A 20373-nucleotide genomic window follows, 5' to 3' on the forward strand; every position below is an offset into this window, starting at 1 on the left:
ACATTAAATGAAAATCCCGAACATGAAAACTATTGCCATGCACGCTCGTCATTAAAGATTTTTATTATTTTATTATGTTTTTTATTTCTATGTATTTATATCAGTTGTTAAGTACCCATAACACAAGCTCTGCTTACCGTGGGACTAGATGGCGCTGTGTTAATTGTCCAGGGTTATTTATATTTCTATTAATTTTTATTGTTGTAAGTTTATTACATTCTTTTAAAACTTGTAGTTTTTATTTTACTAAGTAATTGTGTAAAACTTTCGGCACTCAATGTCTATTGTAAAAATATTTTTATTTGTACATTTATATATTAATACTAGCTGTACTCGCGACTTTGTCCGCGTGGAATTTAACTTTATTTTTCTAAAATAAAAGTAGCCTAAGTTACTCCTTATTACATCAGCTACCTGCCAACAAAGTCCCGTCAAAATCGGTCAAACCATTTCAGAGATTAGCCGGAACAAACAGACAGACAAAAATTGTATAAAATGTTATTCAATTTTATTTATACACTAGCTGATCCCGCGACTTCGTCCGCGTAGAATTTAATTTTATTTTTCTAAAATAAAAGTTGCCTAAGTTACTCCTTATTACATCAGCTACCTGCCAATAAAGTCCCGTCAAAATCGGTCATGCCATTTCAGAGATTAGCCTCAACAAACAGACATACAGACAGACAGACAAAAATTGTAAAAAATGTTATCCAATTTTATTTATAAAGTCAGTCTGTTGTCAAAATAAGGAGAAAAAGTATAAATGATGGCTGCAGTTGTGCTGGTGGTACCAGTACATGATATACAATAGGCCGTCAATAGATGGCGCTGTAAAGAAATTAAAACTCGATACGTTTTCGTTTTCTTGAGCAATGATTACTGACAAGAACATCAGCAAGTACCAATTCGAATCCATTCTTCTATTTTTCAAATTAGAATTTTTGTAAGTCCACCGTTTTTGGGTTGGACTAATTTGCCTTCTTTAACTGACTTGAGAAAAAGGAGATGATAATGGAATGGTGCACCCGCCTGCGCTAACGGTTTACGCTGGCAGGGCACCAGTGGAGGATGACAATGAGGTCAGATCAGTTAGCCCATCGTGACAAATTCACCTGAAATTTAACATGATGGTTTCCAGGGGGAACCGCGTGGAAGTCGACCTGACATGGTACATTGCTAGCAATGGGGGTTATCAATCCACACTACTAACAATCCCCTTTCCCCCGAGAAAAAGGGGCTTGTATTCTGACAAATAAATAAATAACCCTGGACAATTAATACAGCGCCATCTAGTCTCACGGTAAGCAGAGCTTGTGTTGTGGGTACTAGACGACTGACATAAATACTATATATATTTTTTTATACATCTATACATATAAATAATTGGAGTGTCTGTTTGTAATATTGAAATAATCGTTTTTTACTACTTGCATATGAATATAAGTACGGTACCTACACGAAGATATCATTTATTACAATTTTTGTCTGTCTGTCTGTTTGTTCCGGCTAATCTCTGAAATGGTTTGCCACTGTATTTTGCAAATACATATTTTATTATTATTTCTTATGTACGTTAGTCTATAAGGTATTTATAATATGGGTCATGTAGCCTGAATTAAACGAATAAATAAAATAAATAAATAATTTGATTTGATTTGTATTTACAAAAGTTATAATAAGTATTTCTACCAGACAAAATTTAGGAAACGTCCGTGGAAGAGGATATTTGTTTTTAGAGGTTAGTCAGTCCATCGTGTCTAAATTTACGAGTGACAATGGAGTGTCCTCTCGAGTGTCGACCTAACAGCTGGTATTTTTGTACTAACAACCCCATGAGCTCAATGTCAATTTATATTTCTGACTGGTTGTCTGGTGATGGAAACACTGATAAATGAAACTGAATCCGAAAGACATTGGTAATGTTCTTAAACGTATAAATTTAATTTAATTAAATATTAATATTCATTTTAAAACAATCAAAGGCCCCAATTAAATTACTTTTGGTATATTTACATAGTGTAAACAAACCCCGCCGCTTTTAATAGACAAAAGCGAACAGCGCTTTTATCTTTTAAATTATGCTGTATTTAGCAATAGAGTGATTCAAGAGGAAGGTTTATGTCTAATACAATTATGTTATAGTATTGAACAAGCCGAGATATTCATCCGTGCGAAGCCGGGAACCATCACTAATACATTACCTATAAACTATTAGTATTAAAAGAAACTAGAAAATAATAAAATAAATAACTTCTGAAGAAAACGCATTTGGTCGTACATTGTCAATATTGTGTAGCCAAGTTTAGCCCGCGAAAATAGCTATTTTTATCTATTGTTTTATTTATTTTATGTTATATTAATGCTACTGAAAATATATCTTATATATAAAATTCTCGTGTCATAGTTTTCATTCCCATACTCCTCCGAAACGGCCTGACCGACTCTCATGAAATTTTGTGAGCGTATTGAGTAGGTCTGAGAATCGGCCAACATCTATTTTTCATCCCCCTAAATGTTAGGGGTAGTCCACCCCTAAATTTATTTTTTTATTTTAAGGCAAACCAACGTTTGCCGGGACAGCTAGTACCCACATAAAAATACTTATTTATTTAACAATATTTTTTTTTTAATTATTTCTCCGAAGAAACTCTCATTGATTCATTATAAAGAACTTTATTGAAGTCTTGATAAATATAATATCTAAAAAATAAAAGAAAAATATAATTAAATATATTTTAAATGAAATATATTAAAATAAAAATAATTTCTAGTCTTAGTCCAACGAGACTCTTATATCCATATTTTTCTTTTATTTTTAGGTCCTCAATCAACTAGACAGAGCACTCTTACGGTTCCAGTGAAAATTAGACAAGCGGAAGTCGACGGCGATGGTTTTTTTAGACATATCTTTTCCAAAGAAATCGGCAGAAATAGCGCCATAAACATTCTCCTATACTCGACCTTATGTCCATTCCGTTACTACAGATTTTACATGTGCCTATATTGTAGCCAAAGTTTCTTGCACATGTCTCAATTAACACAGCACAACACAATAGAACATAACGCGTTAAGTAAGAAAGAAATACGGAAGTCGCTAAGTCGAACGGCAAAATCGCAACCCATCAAAGTAAACCTACTCAATATAACTTGCAAACTATGTACAGACTACGTCAATAGCTTCGAAGAATTGAAACAACATTTAGTGGATGTACATAAAAAAGATATAGATGTAAAAAATGATGGGCTCATGCCTTTTAAAATAACTGATGATCAGTTTGAATGTGGTCTTTGCGATGTACAATGTGCAGAGTATAGACATTTGAATAAGCATTTAAAAGCACATTATAGGAATTTCTTCTGCGAACAATGCGGAGCTGGTTTTGTAACGTCTGCAGGGTTGACTGGACATTTAAAAGGTCACCAAGTAGGACCGTTTCCTTGTGACAGTTGCGATAAAGTGTTCAACACGCTCACAGCCCGCTTAGAGCACTGCAAGAGGATTCATACGAAGACAAAGACGAATTTGTGCAAATATTGTCAAGCTCGATTCCTAGATTACTATCAGAAAAGAAGGCACATGAGAGATGTACACGGCGTGGACTCAAATGATTACAAATGTAGTTTCTGCTCGAAAGTATTCCTAGTTAATTCGACTATGAGAGCGCATGAAAGACAAGTACATTTGAAGAATCAGAATTTCACCTGCGATATTTGCGGATACCAGAGTCATTATAAGGAATCCATTAAAAGACATATGATCTGCCACAGCAACGAGAAGAACTTCAAATGTGAGGTCTGCAAGAAGTCGTACGCGCGACAGAAGACTTTGAGAGAACATATGCGTATACATAATAATGATAGGAGGTTTTCCTGCAAGTACTGTGGCCAAGCGTTTGTACAGAATTGCAGCTTGAAAGGACATATTAGGACGCATCATAAAGATGTGGAGATGATATGAAGAGAATTGCTTGTAGATATTAAATGAGCGATAGGTGTCTAAGGCCCGGTAGGCGAAACAATGGCACGCGTGCCATTGACGGCACGCGACACAATATTTTGGGCACGTCGTCGATCATAAAACTGTTTGAAGAAGCTGGCTCATGTTATTTTAACAATTTTCACCTACCTATGCCTGCGAGTCATTATTTTCAGAGACGAATAACATTAAAAACTCGGTTAGAAACCGTTTGACAGATGAGTCCAGTTCAACATGCATTTTGCTAAAAGTAACATCGTACAACCTCGACATAAATTATATGTCATCTAACCTGCAGCAACAGAAGTCACACTAATTTTACAGTAATTTAATTTATGCGTGTAATGAAAACAATCCAATATGTACCTCTTTTATTTACTTTATTTCATAGAGAGTTTTGCTAGTATTTATTATTATTATTTTCCAAATAATCAGAGAGTCAAAATTATTTTATGGCACGTCAATGACCCCATTAAACATTTTTTGGAAAAAATGACACGTTGATACATAAATGTTCGCCTACCCTGGTCTAAGGTGTTAAGAAATGTGCAATTTAATTTAGTGATATTGATGATTTTGTTTTATGAGATAATAATAATATCTCTGGACAATTCATATAGCGCCATCTAGTGCCAAGCTAAGCAGAGCTTGTGTTACGGGTACTAGACAACTGATATAAATACATGGATACATTTTTTTTGTTGTAAATAAATACATATTATACATAGAAAATACCCAGACCGATACAAACAATCATACTCATGAATACAAATGTTTGTATCGTGCGAGGAATCGAACCCACGACCATCGGATAGGAAAGCGGTGTGCTAAACCACTAGACCACCGAGGCTGTTAGATGAAGATATGTTTATTGCTTCTAATGCCGATACCGACAATTATCTATTAACCTAATTACATATATAGTTATATATATGTAAAGTCTATTTTTTTTACATAAAATAATAACTTTTAATCATTTTGTTAATAGTCTGACTCTTGTTTGTTGATGGCGGATGCACATTTTAGTCAAGTTTCTACATACATTTTTTATTTTAATTTCATAATGTAGCTTTCTATAATTGGACTATTTTTTTGATCGCTCAAATATTGAGTTTCTCCTTTTCTAAATAAAGATAAATCCAAACTCTTTATATAATAATTTACTCTTACATATAATATTGTAGATATTTATTTTTTTACGCCTTAAGTTCTACAACGAAATCTTATTAAATGAATAAATATACTCACTGTTAATTAAAATATTTATATACATTTAAATGTTTTATTTATTAGAGTAGTTATTGATGTATGGAAGTCTATCCTTAACATAATTCAGATCAGAGAAGTATGGACACATACTATCTGATTGTTATGATAATCATATTTATTGAGCGAAGCCTATTACTCACTAAACGATTACTTAAATACAAACGTGCATGGAAATGGTTGTTAATGCATGCGATTTCTATTTAATACTAGCTATGCCCCGCGTGGAATTTATAGCCTATAGGTTATTCTGATGTATAAGCTATACTACTGTAAAGTTTCATCAAAATCCGTTCAGTAATTTTTGGGTGAAAGAGTAACAAACATCCATCCACACAAACTTTCGCGTTTATAATATTAATAGGATTAGAGATAGACATACATATATATACATATTTATGGGATTTAATATTTTTCTGTATCTGGTACAAATAAAGTGTATAAATATAAAAAAAAGGCTGGCTTTGAAAAAATACAGTTGAGTTTCTTGCCAGTTCTCAATTGAATCTGTATACTGAACTGGACGATAGGGATAAAATATGAATACAAAAAACTTGACGTTCTTAAGCGGCTAAAATGTCCTACATGAATAAATGATATTTGATTTCGATTTTGTATGCTTGAATGTAGTTCAGTACAAAGGATAACATTATTATTGCATGATAATGAAATAGTGCACCCATCTGTGATAACGGTTTACCCTGGGGCACTAGTGGAGGATGATAGGATGAGCATGAGGTCAGATCAGTTAGCCCATCGTGGCAATTTCACCAGGATTTTATCACGATGGTTTTGGAAAACGCGTGGAGGTCAAACAGAAATGATTATTTCTGTTAGACCATTGTTAGTAGTGGAGTTATTGGTACACATTACTAACAAGCCTTATCCCCATACAAACGATAAGTTTTCGACTAATAAATAACTTGATTTATTTTTTATATGAGTACATATTGATTCTTGAGGGTGAATTAATATTACTTTGTTATTCTAGATGGTTCTTACCGAACGAGAAATTACGAAATTTGCGCTAAAATTGGCTATTCCAAAATATTTACAGTTTAAACTTATGCGTATTTAGTGACAGTTGGTGTATTCGACAAGACAAGCTGATAACTGAAGGGTTGGGTTGGTCGGGTCATCTAATCAGCTTAATATTTTTTTCTTTTTCAAAATAACTTTCAAAATTGAAATCTATCGAGGCAACCTACTTTTTTGTTCGCTCATCAAAATTTGTAATCTATATTATATTTTTAAATTATCCAAGAAATTAAATTGAAATTGGTAATGTCTTTAACAAACTAAATTAATTGGATAGTTGCTCTTGGATGTCTAGAACTCTAGATACATCCCATCACATCGTCTGCCTGCTTTTTATGCAATTATTGTTTAGGATTTCTTCTGACTTTATTCTTTTGGCTTCTAAAGATTTAACCACAAGAAATTACCAAAATATCGAATAAATTCATAAATGTTAAACTCGAGTATTGAAATATCAAATGCAAAAAGATTTGTTCATATCTCAGTAGTTTCAGAGTCTAATTTAAACTGCGCAGGATTATATATTATTACTAATGACAATCCCAGTTTCGCCCTGTAGGTCATAACTCTGTTAGGCATATGTATATTAACATAATATATAATCTATATCTCTCTGGAATTATGTACCTTTCAAATTGTGAAAGAATTTCTCAAATCGGTGCAGTGATTCCAGATTTTACTTACCTTATAATAAAAACCACTATCTCTCTTTATAATATTAGTATAGATAAATTAAGAAATAAATTCAGAACACAATATAATTTTAGCATAACTAGTATTAATGATAATAACAGCTTCATGACTGTAATCCCTGATGGGGTAGTCAGAGTCGTTATATTTGTTGTGGTGAATGCAACACTTAATATGCCCACATTTCGCTGGGAATATTTGAGCGACTCCCTGATGAATTAATTTTCTCTTTGGTGATTCCGTAACCAGTAATAATAAGTTTAGGTTGAGAGATTATTAAGTATATATATTTATTAAAATATGTCTATTTTTAGGTGACCCGACCACACTAGAACCAACTACGTCTAGGGATACGGTTGCTGAGAAAATTAAGAACGCCAGTGTCGAGGACGGCGAACCATTTAAAGATGTATACAAGAAGGAAATCAGTCGTAATAGCGCTATTAACCTTCTACTGCACACCACACTCTGTCCTTTTCGCTTTAGTAGATACTACATGTGCCTTTATTGTCCTGAGAGCTACTTAAATATGTCACAGTTGGTGCAACATACCACAGCGCAGCACAACGCAGTAGGAAAGAAAGAATTACGTAGAGTGTTAAGTAGAACTGGGAAGTCGCAACCGATAAAAGTGAATGTCATTGATTACGGATGCAAATTATGTAACGCAGTTGTAACAGATTTTAATGCTTTAAAACTTCATTTAGTGGAGACACATAAGATTGATATAGATATAGGCAACGATGGGGTTATACCGTTCAAAATAAACGATAAAGAATACCAATGTATTCTATGCAAAGAGACTTTTGTAGAATATAGATTTCTCAATAAACACGTAAGCGGACATTTCAGGAATTATTTCTGTGATCAATGCGCAGCTGGTTTTGTAACTGCTGGACGTTTGAGGGTGCATCTGAAAGGACATCAGATTGGACCACACCCTTGCGCTAATTGCGAGAAAGTGTTCAACACTCTCGCAGCCAAAGTCGAACATCACAAGAGAGTGCATGCAAAAACAAAGAGGAACATTTGCAAACACTGTCAAGCTTCATTCATGGATTACTATCAGAAGAGGAAGCACATGAAAGACGTTCACGGCGTAAAGAACAGTTTCAAATGTTCCTTCTGCGATAAAATCTTTCTAGTGAGCTCAGCTTTAAAAGCGCACGAGAGGCAGGTGCACTTGAAGAATATGAAGTTTACATGCGATATTTGTAACTATCAGAGTAATTATAAGGAGTCTATAAAAAGACACGTGATATGTCATACAGGAGAGAAGAATTTCAAATGTGAAGTGTGCAAGAAGGCATACTCTAGACGAAGTACATTGAGGGAGCATATGCGTACGCACAATAGCGACAGATTCGTCTGCAATTTTTGCGGACGTACGTTCGTACAGAAAAGCAGTCTGAAAACACACGTGAAAATGCAACACAGGAATATGGAAATGACTTAAATATGTAACAAAATGTCGGCATGTAATTCTATAACTACTGCTCTTAATCAAACCAGTTCTGTTTATTGAAGTCTGTATATATTACGGATTAATTTAAAATTCACTTTCTTTGAAAATTTACATGCTCGAGATGGTTCTTGGCTATAATTTATGAGAGTTTTTAATTGGGGGTTACTTAAAATATTTAATTTTATAATTATTAACTTTTTCCCATGAATAACAAATGAAATCAGATATTATTTGATACTTCATTTCGAAGTCACTGCTGGTGATATTGAAATAGTTATAATTTCGTGTTTTAATTTCATTTATATGATTAATATTTTTTAATTAGATTACACGAACTTCGTGACTAACCATTTACAATGTCACAATTTTATCACCAGAATCTCAATAAATCCCAAAGATTGAAGGACTACGAAAGTCTGATAATGATCTCTACAAAAAAAAAGGAAATTATTACAGCATAATAATATTTTAATTAAATATAGTTCCTTAATTTAACATATTACGCCGACCCCAAATGGGATGAGGAAGAAGCAGGTGATATGACGATGATGATTTTAATTCGCATAATACACAACACATTATACATACATACACAATGTATGAAATTAATAAATTGATAATAATATGTATTGACTGAATAGAAATCAATGAATGGAATTGAACGAATGAATGACAGGATGTAAAGGGAATAGAGTAGAGCATTTAGAACGAAAGAGAGAAAATACATTCATTTGATACTCATAAAATACAGAAGAAAAAAGAATTTATTAAATAAAATTTGGATCATTCATTTTGGTACTAAATAGATCTACGTTCAGCATATGCCGTAACAAGGTGCTACAACGCAGGTGTTCTGCCTACCTTTACATATAAAAATACCGTAAAATCATGAGGCGAAACCTGTCTTGTCTATTTGTGAACTATTTATTTTTCTTTATTGACCAATAGGTTAAGGTACAAAAGGTGTACTTAATGCTATTGCATTTTTATTAGAAATCTTTAGAAAATGCTGAGTTACACGATTGCGGCTTAAAATTCCATGTGCATTTTATTTGCAAAATATTAAGAATCATCACAATATCATTAGAGTTAAGGTTTCACGTAAAATCAGTTGTGGGTATTGGGCTGAAGAGACGCGTATCTAAAGCTGCACTACCAGGCTCTTAGCAGATGTGGCTTGGCAGAGAGAGAAACACGAAGGTGAATGTTGAGGTACGTTGGCAAGCCCCTTTAAACCTACATCCGTTCACAAATCGCGGGAACTGCTCGGAGTACCTCTCTGCCACACGATGGACACTCGTACCGTGTATACATGGAATGCTGAGAAGTTTTTACATTATATTTACAAATATGTATAATTTGCACTTCAATATACAAAATATTCATAGGAAAATGCATTTATTAATATATCTAAAAGGGTACTTTTGTGACGTTTATTCTTCAGCTATTTGTACGTAAGCTGTCTCATGTCAGTGTCTTCTGCGCTGTGGTATGCTACAATATTACTTGGTGATGTTACAATATATATATCAGCATACATAATGCTAAAAGGGATTCCACTCTGATGGGACTCACTTCCAGCGTGACTAGAGTAGGATATTTTGTCACGGTTTCCAAAATGACCAGCACGATCATTAACAAGTTATTTTACATAAGTATTTTAATAGTTTCTTTTACACAGAGCACACACGTCAGTAGCTGCACAGAGAATTACTCCGTTAGTGTTGCCAACCGTATCGTAATTTTTATTTGGGCGTAGACAATGTAATGATTGAATATATTTCTTGTAAACGTTACAAAATAATTCTGAAGTCTTTTATTGTTATACTTATTCTTAAATATTGATCAACACATAGGCTATAGACGGTTGGGAAAAATATCCCAAAATGGGCAAATATTTGATTTTATGAATTGTTTCACACGCCATCTATAATTTTAAGAATATCTTTATCTTTATTAATATAAACTTAATATATAAGCACTTACAGTAGTCATACTTTTATGTTGTTCTACCGCTCGTGCGAAATGCAGACTCATCACAAAGAGAACTAGCAAGAAACTTGCGTGTTGTCCGATTTTATATTTTTAAGATTTATTGTGAATACAATAATTAGTTTATAATATAAATAACACTGGCCAACAAAACAAAATGTTTGTTTCCTTCGATTTTTTTCCGTTTCTACCTCGAATTAACACGTATTGTCTGAATATAGCAACAATTTTTCTCTCACAGCTTTTGTTTTTGAGTTACAGCTAACTTCCCTCCCTCATTTACTATGTTCAACTTTGATTTGCGTTTTTTATTGGACACTGATATATTTTTGCTGTTGTTTTCTATATGACTTCGTCAACAAGATGTTATGTAAATAATCCTGATTGTTTTTGCTATATTTGTGTTGAATATGTATATAAGAGCCATAAAACTACCCAAAAACAGACAAAATTTGGTCGAAATGTTAAATTTAAAATATTAAAAATTTAAGCCATTAGCAAAATCCCATATGGATAAAATAATTCATACTCGGAGCCAAAAAAATATACAAGAACAGAAAAAAAATGAAGGAAACAAAACCTGTGTTGCCAGTGTAATAGATGTCGCCATATAGATGCTTTAATTACTGTTGTCGATTGTTTACCACAACGTTCTACGTGATTACGATCACCAGTAGTGTTACAATAATACTATTGTTTATGATGTACTTGTGGATATTCTATATTGTTGTAATAATTTGGTATATATTTTATAGAATTATGTGTTATTTTGCGGATGTCTATTTCATTATTTAATGGGTTTATATTATTTTGTTCAATTCCCCTAACATGTGTGTTAGCATGTGTGAGAGCACAAAATAGTGCGGAAACATGAACATCACTGCTGGAAGCCCCCGTCCAATTCAAACGGGGATCGATATTACGACGGCCTGAGCCGAGGTTTGAACCCATAGCGGTGCCCACAGACTAAAGTCGTATCCGTCAGGCGGGAGTTGGCCTTCAGCCGCTCCATAAGACCTGCGGGTTTGGAGTGCCATCTGCACTCGCCCCCTATCGTCCGGTGAAGCTGTAAAGACCAGCTGCGGCTAACAGCATTAGAGTAGTCCGAAAAAAAAACTTGCTGGAAGTATTACGGCCTTCTCTATTGGTGATCAAATTCCGACCGTTACTGAGTCTACACTCATATTGCGATACTTGTTTCACTTCTGAACGAGGCATTATCAGGTATTAAATAGAGTCCGGATATGACTTGGAAGTTTGGTTGGATGGAACTGTTCGGCATTAAACTTTATCGATAATAATTTAAATCCATTAAGTATATAATTTGGTAATTTCGTTAAAATATGAGTATATATTTGTTGTTTTATATACATAATCGCACATGTACTATAATGTTATGTTATAATTTTAAGCGTTCTCTCTATAGTCTGTTTTTTTTTTATTTCGGAGACAAATTTGACATTACCTATGTTGTCAGCTTTTTGTAGTTTTTAAATAGAGTTGTGGTTCTATCGGAAATTAATATTAATTACACATTTTTATAGGTTATTCAGAAGTAATGCGTAGGTGTTTATTTAAAACGTATTAAAACGAAATTAATAAAGTCAAACTATTAATAAATAGAGGTTGTTGTAGCAAAATAGTTATTAAATTGACATATATTTCACTGAAACAAAGAATAATTGACTTTTTTTTATAAAACAAATTATATTAGTATGGTGTCATATTTCATAAAACATACACCTATTTAAAATATTTAGTTGTTTGAAAGAAAAAATATTTCGATTTGTAGCTTAATACTGTAAAAATTACTTTATATACGGAAACAACAAAAATGTATTTTGTATTGTATAATACAATGATAGTAATGGAATCACTAGTATATGTACGTACATTTTGGAAAAATGTTGTAGAAACTTCGTATAAAACTTTAAAACTTATATTCTAAAATAAAAAGTTACGATTAAACAAATCGGTATCGCAGGTGCACCCCGATATAGGTAGGTACTACCCTGATATAGGTGGTAACATTATTTGAAAATTTGACATTTACACCTGTCAATTTAGTCTCTGTGATTAAAAAACAGACTATAGTTGCTATTTTAATCATTATTCTATGTTACTTAACTCTATGTTACATAATGTTCATCACAACAACGCTTTATACATAAATTTTACTAAAATTTGCTGGCATGTTAAAACTGTATTCTTATTACTCTGACAACTATATTTATCGTTGTTTAACTTTTGTCTTTTCTTACATTTATTATTTACACTTCTGTGACCACACGCCACTTTCAGTCACGCTGTTTTACGTTGACTGGAAGAGATCTCTTTTAATAAGTCCTTTACTAACAAAATTTCTAATATTTATTTCAAATCTTGTATTCAAAAGTGCAATAAAGGCAATTTTACATAGGAATAAACAGCACAAAATGTTTTTTTCGTTATATTATTTTTATTATACATAATAAGTTCTACGCTTTAGTTATTGGTCACAGTTTTACTGATACTTAATAAAATATTTATTAGATATAATTTAAATAACACATCTGTTAACAATAAGTAAGAAAACGCACAAACAATCAAAGTAACATAAGATATATAATCTAATATATAAAATTCTCTTATCACAATGTTAGTTGCCATACTTTTCCGAAACGGATATTTTGATGAAATTTTATATGTATACTCGTTAGGTCTGAGAATTGGTTGTTATCTATTTTTTATATCCCTAAGTGATAAGATTGGCCCACAGATTATTTTTTTATTTTGGTGGAATAAATTATATATTTTTATTCGGCATTAAAAACTACATTACCTAAATTTTTACGCCTCTACTATCAATATAGTTTATTTTTTAATAACAATATTAATCGAGCGGAGGGCGAAGTGATCTTAGAGATCAGATTTGCACTGTTTGTAACGATACGCTTCGAAAACGCCTTACCGATCCCGACCAAAATTTCATCGAAGGTCTACCTTAGTGTCTACATCGTTTACAAAATGAATTCCGATCGGTCAAGGTTGAGTTTTTAAGAATAAACGCGCTCCGCTCAACATATGATCTGGTGTGTAAACAACACACCGTTAACAAACCTAGTATATATGGCAAAAGAAAATTACCGGGTCAGCTAATATATCTATATATCTTTTACATAGTATGTCACAAATAATATAACACTAGTCTGCTTACATAATTTTTTTAATGGGCGTAATACTTGAGCTATAATAGAGTTAAGGTGATGTTATTTTTAATTAGTATGTAAGAATTATTGTTTTTTTATAGATATTATACAAATAAATATATACATCTTATGTAATTGTATAATTTCAAATCCAATATAACGGATATGTATTCGTCTTTCCATTTATACTCTGTGCCATTTGAACGAGGAATGAAATAAAACATTGTTCCTTAGTAATTTTGTTTCAAGAAGAACATATAAAAGTGCACTATAACGTACTTAAAATAACTGCTATATTTGCCTGAACCAGCAGAGAATGAAAGATCAGTGTTACCATAAACACACTGTTGTGTCACATTACACAGAATAAGATTCAATACAGAGAAATGAACAAGCGGCCTTATCGTTAGAAGTGATCTATTCGGATGGACAAGAAGGATTAATAGAACGAAATAATTGAATAAAAAATAAGGCTGTATATTTTGGAAACGCATACAAAAAAACGTAATTAAAAAAACACAAATAATAAAAATTCTAAAATCGTTCCACTCCATTGTAATGCATACACATAACAATCAAACAAATTATTTCTAATAACTTAAATATAATGTAAACGATATATAACTTAAATAAGTTAAGTACTTTTAATTAAAAGATATGCTAATTCTTCTGATACTAAAGATCGCTTGAGTTGGTTAGGACCTTGGCTGTCTCTCATAATAGCCAATAGTTGTTCAAGAATAAATCCAAATCCACTATAAGGAGTTCATTTTTCATTCCAGTACTCTCTTCTTGAAAACTTCACATAAACAAATTTAAAACGAAAGAAAAATATATGAATAGTAATAACAAATTGACTGGATAGCCGCTTATACTGAAATTTTCTATTTTTAGGTGACCAAGCCACCGTCATGGCTAGCAATTCGAGAGCTGTGCAAATTAAGATAACTGGAGTCGACGATGGACCTAGTGATATATTAGCAAAGCAAATTAGCAGAAATAGCGCTGTAAATCTAATTCTATTCAGCACAATATGCCCATTTCGATTCAGCAGATTCTATATGTGTCTTTATTGTACTCAAAAGTTTTTGGAAATGCCCCAACTAGTGCTGCATACCCAAAAGGAACATAATGCGGTAGGGAAAAGAGATGTACGTAAAGCATTAAGTAGAACGGAGAAATCACAACCGATAAAAGTGAACGTAGTCGATGCCGCTTGCAAACTATGCAGCGCTGACATAGCTGATTTCAGCGATTTAAAGAATCATTTGTTACTGAAACATAAGAAGGATATAAACATCACAAATGATGGCGTCATACCTTTTAGAATAACGGATAAAGAATACCAATGCGTATTATGCGGACAGCATTTCGTAAAATATAGATTTCTCAACAAACATCTCAATGAGCATTACAGGAATTTCTCGTGCGAACAGTGCGGGGCTGGTTTTGTCACTGCGGGTGGTTTGAAAGGTCATTTAGGGACGCATCAAATAGGAGTATACCCATGTACGGACTGCGATAAAGTATACAAAACAGAAGCAACTAGACTAGACCATTATAAGAAGATACATATAAAAACGAAGAAGAACATCTGCAAACACTGTCAAGAAAGCTTCACAGATTACTACCACAAGAGGAAACATATGATATCTGTGCACGGTGTAGGTGCCAACGAGTACAAATGCAGTTTCTGCCCAAAAGTGTTTATGGTCAGCTCGCATTTAAGAGCGCACGAGAGGCAAACGCATTTGAAATTGAACACATATACCTGTGATATATGCGATCACAGAACTTATTATAAAGAAGCGATCAAAAAGCACCTAATTTGCCACAGCGGTGAAAGGAACTTTAAATGTGAAGTTTGCAATAAGGCATACGCAAGAAAAAGAACTCTAAAAGAACATATGCGGATACATAATAATGATAGAAGATTTGTATGTCAGTATTGCGAAAGGGCATTTATTCAGAAGTGCAGCTTGAAAGGGCATATGAAAACTCATCATAAAGACGTTGAGAATCTCAATTATTAATTTTTAAATGTGTAGCAAACAGATTTGTAAGCGTTGTTTTGATTGGAAGGTGAGATATGGCAACTAATGTACAGGGTACAGACGTGACCTCTTAATCCTACAGAATGGTAACGCAGGAGGGTGTCATAATGTTCTTGACGCTCTCCAGGTATAAACCACGGTTACTACTTATCACCCGGTGGACCGACAGTTAATTTGCCATTCCAGTTACATAAAAAAAGATATATACATATCATGCATATGAAACTATATTATAACGAGGTTAAGCACCACGTACTAAAGCTAAAAGTCAAGATAAGAATTTAATGTCTACAAATATTTATACAAGTTACAATAAATTGTTTTTATTTAATCATAATGGAGTTTTATTATGAAATTTGATTAATGATTTAGAACAAGAGAAATGCTTACACTATACATTTTAAATGTATAGTGTAAGCATTTCTCTTGTTATTAATTATTGAATTTTAACTATTACTGTTATTTTATGAATAGTATTTATTGAAAAATATCACATTAATACTTAACGTTACTTCTGAAATTATTTCTATCTATAATCTGAGTTTTACTGATAATTAAGCTCGTCTTTCAAGATCATCGGCATATTTTTTTCGTCGGTACTCGAGAATTCTTCGTAGGATTTTAGGGATTTTCTTGAAAGAATGGTAAATACTGTATACACAAGAAGAGTTCATCGAATGGTTTGCGTTTCATTTATGAACAGTAAGATTAACTATAGACGTTCGTAGGCCCTAATCGCTAATGTTTATAGTTATTTTTTATTTTTAGGTCAACGATCAACACCAATGAACATCCGTACATTACCGGAACATAAATATCCGGTGAAAATAAGAGTGCTTCATGTTGAGAAATCGATACTGGCTAGAGATAGTCCAAAGCTGCAAGGGTCTCAATCATGTCCTGTGAGAATCAATAGAATTGACGGTGGGGAAACAAGGAAAGATCTGCTTCAGAATGAGGCTAGCAGATGTACTGCAATTATTCTCATTAAAAATACCACCTTATGCCCATTTAGATTCAATAGATTTTACATGTGCATATACTGTACAAAGAGTTGTTATAACATATCCGAGTTAGAGAAACATACTGTAACGGAACACAGCTTGTTAGAGGAGAAAGATATACGCAAGGCGCTCAATAGAACGGGAAAATCGCAGCTTATTAAAATGAATGTAACTACATTCGGTTGCAAATTGTGTAGGATAGAACTCAATGATTTTGATGAACTTAAACGTCATTTACTTGAGGAACATGAAAAGAAAATAGATGTTAATAATGATGGAACTACGCTGTTCAGGATTACCGATGATAAATGGGAGTGTGTTCTTTGTAATAGTGAATTTAATGGGTATATCAAATTGAATAATCATGTTAAGGAACATTACCGTAGATTCTTTTGTGAGCAATGCGGCGCTGGTTTTATGACTGCAGAGAGATTGAAAGGACATCTAAAAGTTCATGATAGTGGCGAATATCCTTGTAAAGTCTGTGGAAAAGTGTACAGTAGCGAATCTCGCAATCGTTCACACTATAAGACTATACACATGAAAAAGAGTCGGAGTGTCTGCAATTATTGCCCAGACTGGTTCAAAGATTATTACCAGAAAGTGAAACATATGATAGAAGTTCATGGTGACCAGATGAATAATTTCAAATGTAGTTTCTGCCCAAAATCATTTGTGCTCAGTTCAGCTTTGAAAGCGCACGAAAGACAGAAACATATCAGACTTAATTTATACACGTGTGACATTTGTAATTTTAAAACTTCATATAAATCAAATTTAGAGATTCATATGACCTGTCACAGCGGTGTAAGGAATTTCAAGTGTGAGGTCTGTGGGAAAGCTTACCTGAGAAAAACAACACTCCACAGTCATATGAGAATACATAATAATGATAGAAGATACGTCTGCAAATGTTGTGGACGTGCTTTCGTTCAGAAATGTAGTTTAACAGGTCATATGAAAACACACCATAAAGATAGTCGCTAGTTGAAAATTGAAAATATTCTGCGAAAATTTACGAAACTGTTAAATATCTTTAAAAGAGTAGAATAGAAAAGTCACAATTTTTTTATCTACTGCTTAAGAACCAGAACAAGAAGAACAAGAAACTTTTCTGTTGTTCTTTAAATTATTGTTGAAACTTTACATTTTAAGTTAAAATTTGTGAATATAAACTATGAACTAGAGTACTAATCATTAGAGTTAAAATATTAAATACACAAACAACTGGTTAAGTAAATAAATAAAATTAAATCAGCCGTAGTGACTAGAGCAGACCAGTCCAATCAAGAAGCTCTTGTTCACGACCATATTTTAAAAGAATTATATTATATCGGACAGAGAGCGACCTACAGTCCTCCAGTCCTTAGTGATCCAGTGACCCAAATATCTAAATGTAGATATAAGAGTAAGAGTAACTGTTGTTTTTAGTACTTTTTAGTACCAATCATAATGTTCTTCCTAACCTAATTTATTTTTGCATTGTGGTTGAGTCCATGAGTTAAAGTTATTAAGTGAAGGGCTCAACAACACCTATCATCCACATAACTGTTATAAGCAAATCCCATCAATGTGACAACTAATTTTAGTACTGCTAAGATCCCCAATCAGAAAATTCATATAAAGGTTGAGAGCGAACCCATACTCATCGGAGCGCTGACCCATTTGACGTGGTTTTTTGATGACCGTACCAATATTGTAACACAGTTATAATGTAAATTATTTTTCTCTTTATTTAATAAATAATGAAGTGCTCGTGTAATTACTGGTAATGGATGGTAAACTGTTACGGTACGGCCTTTGCATGCCTACAGCGTTAGGAGTGTCCTTTATCATAATTAAAGAGAACTTTTAAATTCCTTTAGAAGGGTATGCTATAAACTTAGATTCATATGAGGAAAGCAGGTATGAGGAGGTATTCATTTATATTATTTAAAATATTATCTGAATATACTTGGAACAAAAATTTAAAAGAAAATGTCACGTGAATGAGCATTTTTCTCAAATGACGATTTCTAATCAAGTATTGAACTAAAATTAATATGTAATATTGTGTAATTTGCATGAAATTAATGAGAGATGCTGATGCTCATGCACGTGTGTTTTCTTATTTATAGGTGAAGACTCGCTTGTCGATTGGGCAGATGTAGAGCTTAGAAAAGTTGAAGAAACCCGGAGACAAGAAGAACGTAGGAAATTAAACGATGAATTGAAGATGCGCCGGCGGCACGCGATGGTGCTTCTGGAGAACTCCAAGATTTGTCCATTTAGGTGGATGAAAAACTTATACTTGTGCTTTTATTGTGAACAACAGTTTTCCGATCCAGTCAAATTGAGGGAGCATAATACAGCAGAGCATCCAAACCAAAACTGTTCAGAAATAAAAGACGCAATGTCAAAATTAAAGAAATACGAGTTAATTAAAGTAGATATAACCAATGTAAGCTGTAAACTGTGTGAAGACAACGTCACAGATCTCCATGTATTAAAAACGCATTTATTATTAGAACACAAGTTGAATATAGACCCAAAATCAAAAGATGGAGTCTTACCGTTCAGGGTGTCGCAATATGATTTCCCATGCGCACTATGTGTCGAGCGATATGCGGATTTCAAATCATTAAACCATCATATGAACGTGCATTTTCAAAATTTCATATGCGAGCAATGCGGCACGGGTTTTATGACGCCGGAAAGACTGAGAACACACGCGTTCTCACACGAAACTGGGTCTTTTGCTTGCGATAGCTGCGACAAAGTTTTCCGCTCGACGAATGCGAAAAATGAACATTTTGCTACCGTCCATTTGCAAGTTAAACGACACAGATGTCCACATTGCTCGGAAACGTTTCGAAATTATTTTCAAAGGAACAAACATATATCTAGCGTTCACGGTCTTAAATTGAAAGAGTTTAAATGTAATATGTGTCCTAGGGTGTTCAATTTGAGCGGGAAATTAGGGCTCCATATAAAGACAGTGCACTTGAAAATGAAAAGGCATACATGTGATGTTTGTGAATGGAAGTTTTATTCTAAATCGGAATTGAAGGACCATATGGTACGGCATGGAGGGGAGAGGAAATATAAATGTAGCGTTTGCAAGAAGGCGTACGCTAGGAAGTACACTCTACGGGAGCATATGAGAATTCACGAGAATGACAGGCGTTTTGTTTGTTCCATCTGTGGCACGGGGTTCGTACAGAATTGTAGTTTGAAGCATCACACGAAAGTACATCATCCAAATGCGGTTTCGGACAGCAAAGTGTCTTGCCGTGGTTTGTTTTCATGATGATTGTAAGTTGAGTGAAGTTAAATGAAGGATAATAGTAAAATTAATAGTTGCCAACTGCAGTAATATAAAATTAGTACCAGGGTTACAGAGGTTTGCTCAGTCTTTTTCTGTAATCAGTTTTGGAGATACCTGGGTTATCAAGCTTTAATTAGCTTTTTATAAATAATGTTTTCTATGAGAAGGTGCTTATTTAGATGAACTTGAACAATAATACAACGTCATCTTACGTTGTATTATTGTTAATGACGATAAAAGTAACGAAAAAATTTACAGATTGTGTTAAAAAGTTAGTCTATACAATACTACTTATTACCTGTGGCTTTATCTGTTTTTTTTTTGAGACAAAGAATAGCCTATATCCTTCCCTGTCTAACTTCACGTCTATGTCATGACGTTCAGCCGTTTCGT

General features: G+C 33.3%; 1 protein-coding gene across 5 annotated transcripts in view; it reads left to right on the forward strand.

Moving 5' to 3' along the window:
* The window catches only part of LOC131850278 (gastrula zinc finger protein XlCGF57.1-like), a 71261-nt gene extending 51099 nt beyond the window's left edge, over window positions 1-20162 (forward strand). The window contains exon 5 of one of the 5 annotated variants that reach the window (XM_059200473.1): window positions 18791-20162. In XM_059200473.1, coding sequence (XP_059056456.1) covers window positions 18791-19962 — 1172 coding nt within the window. In that variant the 3' untranslated portion in view covers window positions 19963-20162. Of the gene's footprint in view, window positions 1-2819; window positions 4329-7284; window positions 8605-14509; window positions 15963-16437; window positions 17754-18790 lie in introns of those variants that run through there. The other 4 variants (XM_059200471.1, XM_059200476.1, XM_059200475.1 and 1 more) reach the window with 4 other exon arrangements.
* Window positions 20163-20373: the final 211 nt, after the last annotated feature.

Source organism: Achroia grisella, unplaced genomic scaffold (genome assembly GCF_030625045.1).
Source record: "Achroia grisella isolate CSIRO2021 unplaced genomic scaffold, CSIRO_AGI_Agris_v1 utg719, whole genome shotgun sequence".
In the NCBI taxonomy this organism is placed as follows: Eukaryota; Metazoa; Arthropoda; class Insecta; order Lepidoptera; family Pyralidae; genus Achroia; species Achroia grisella.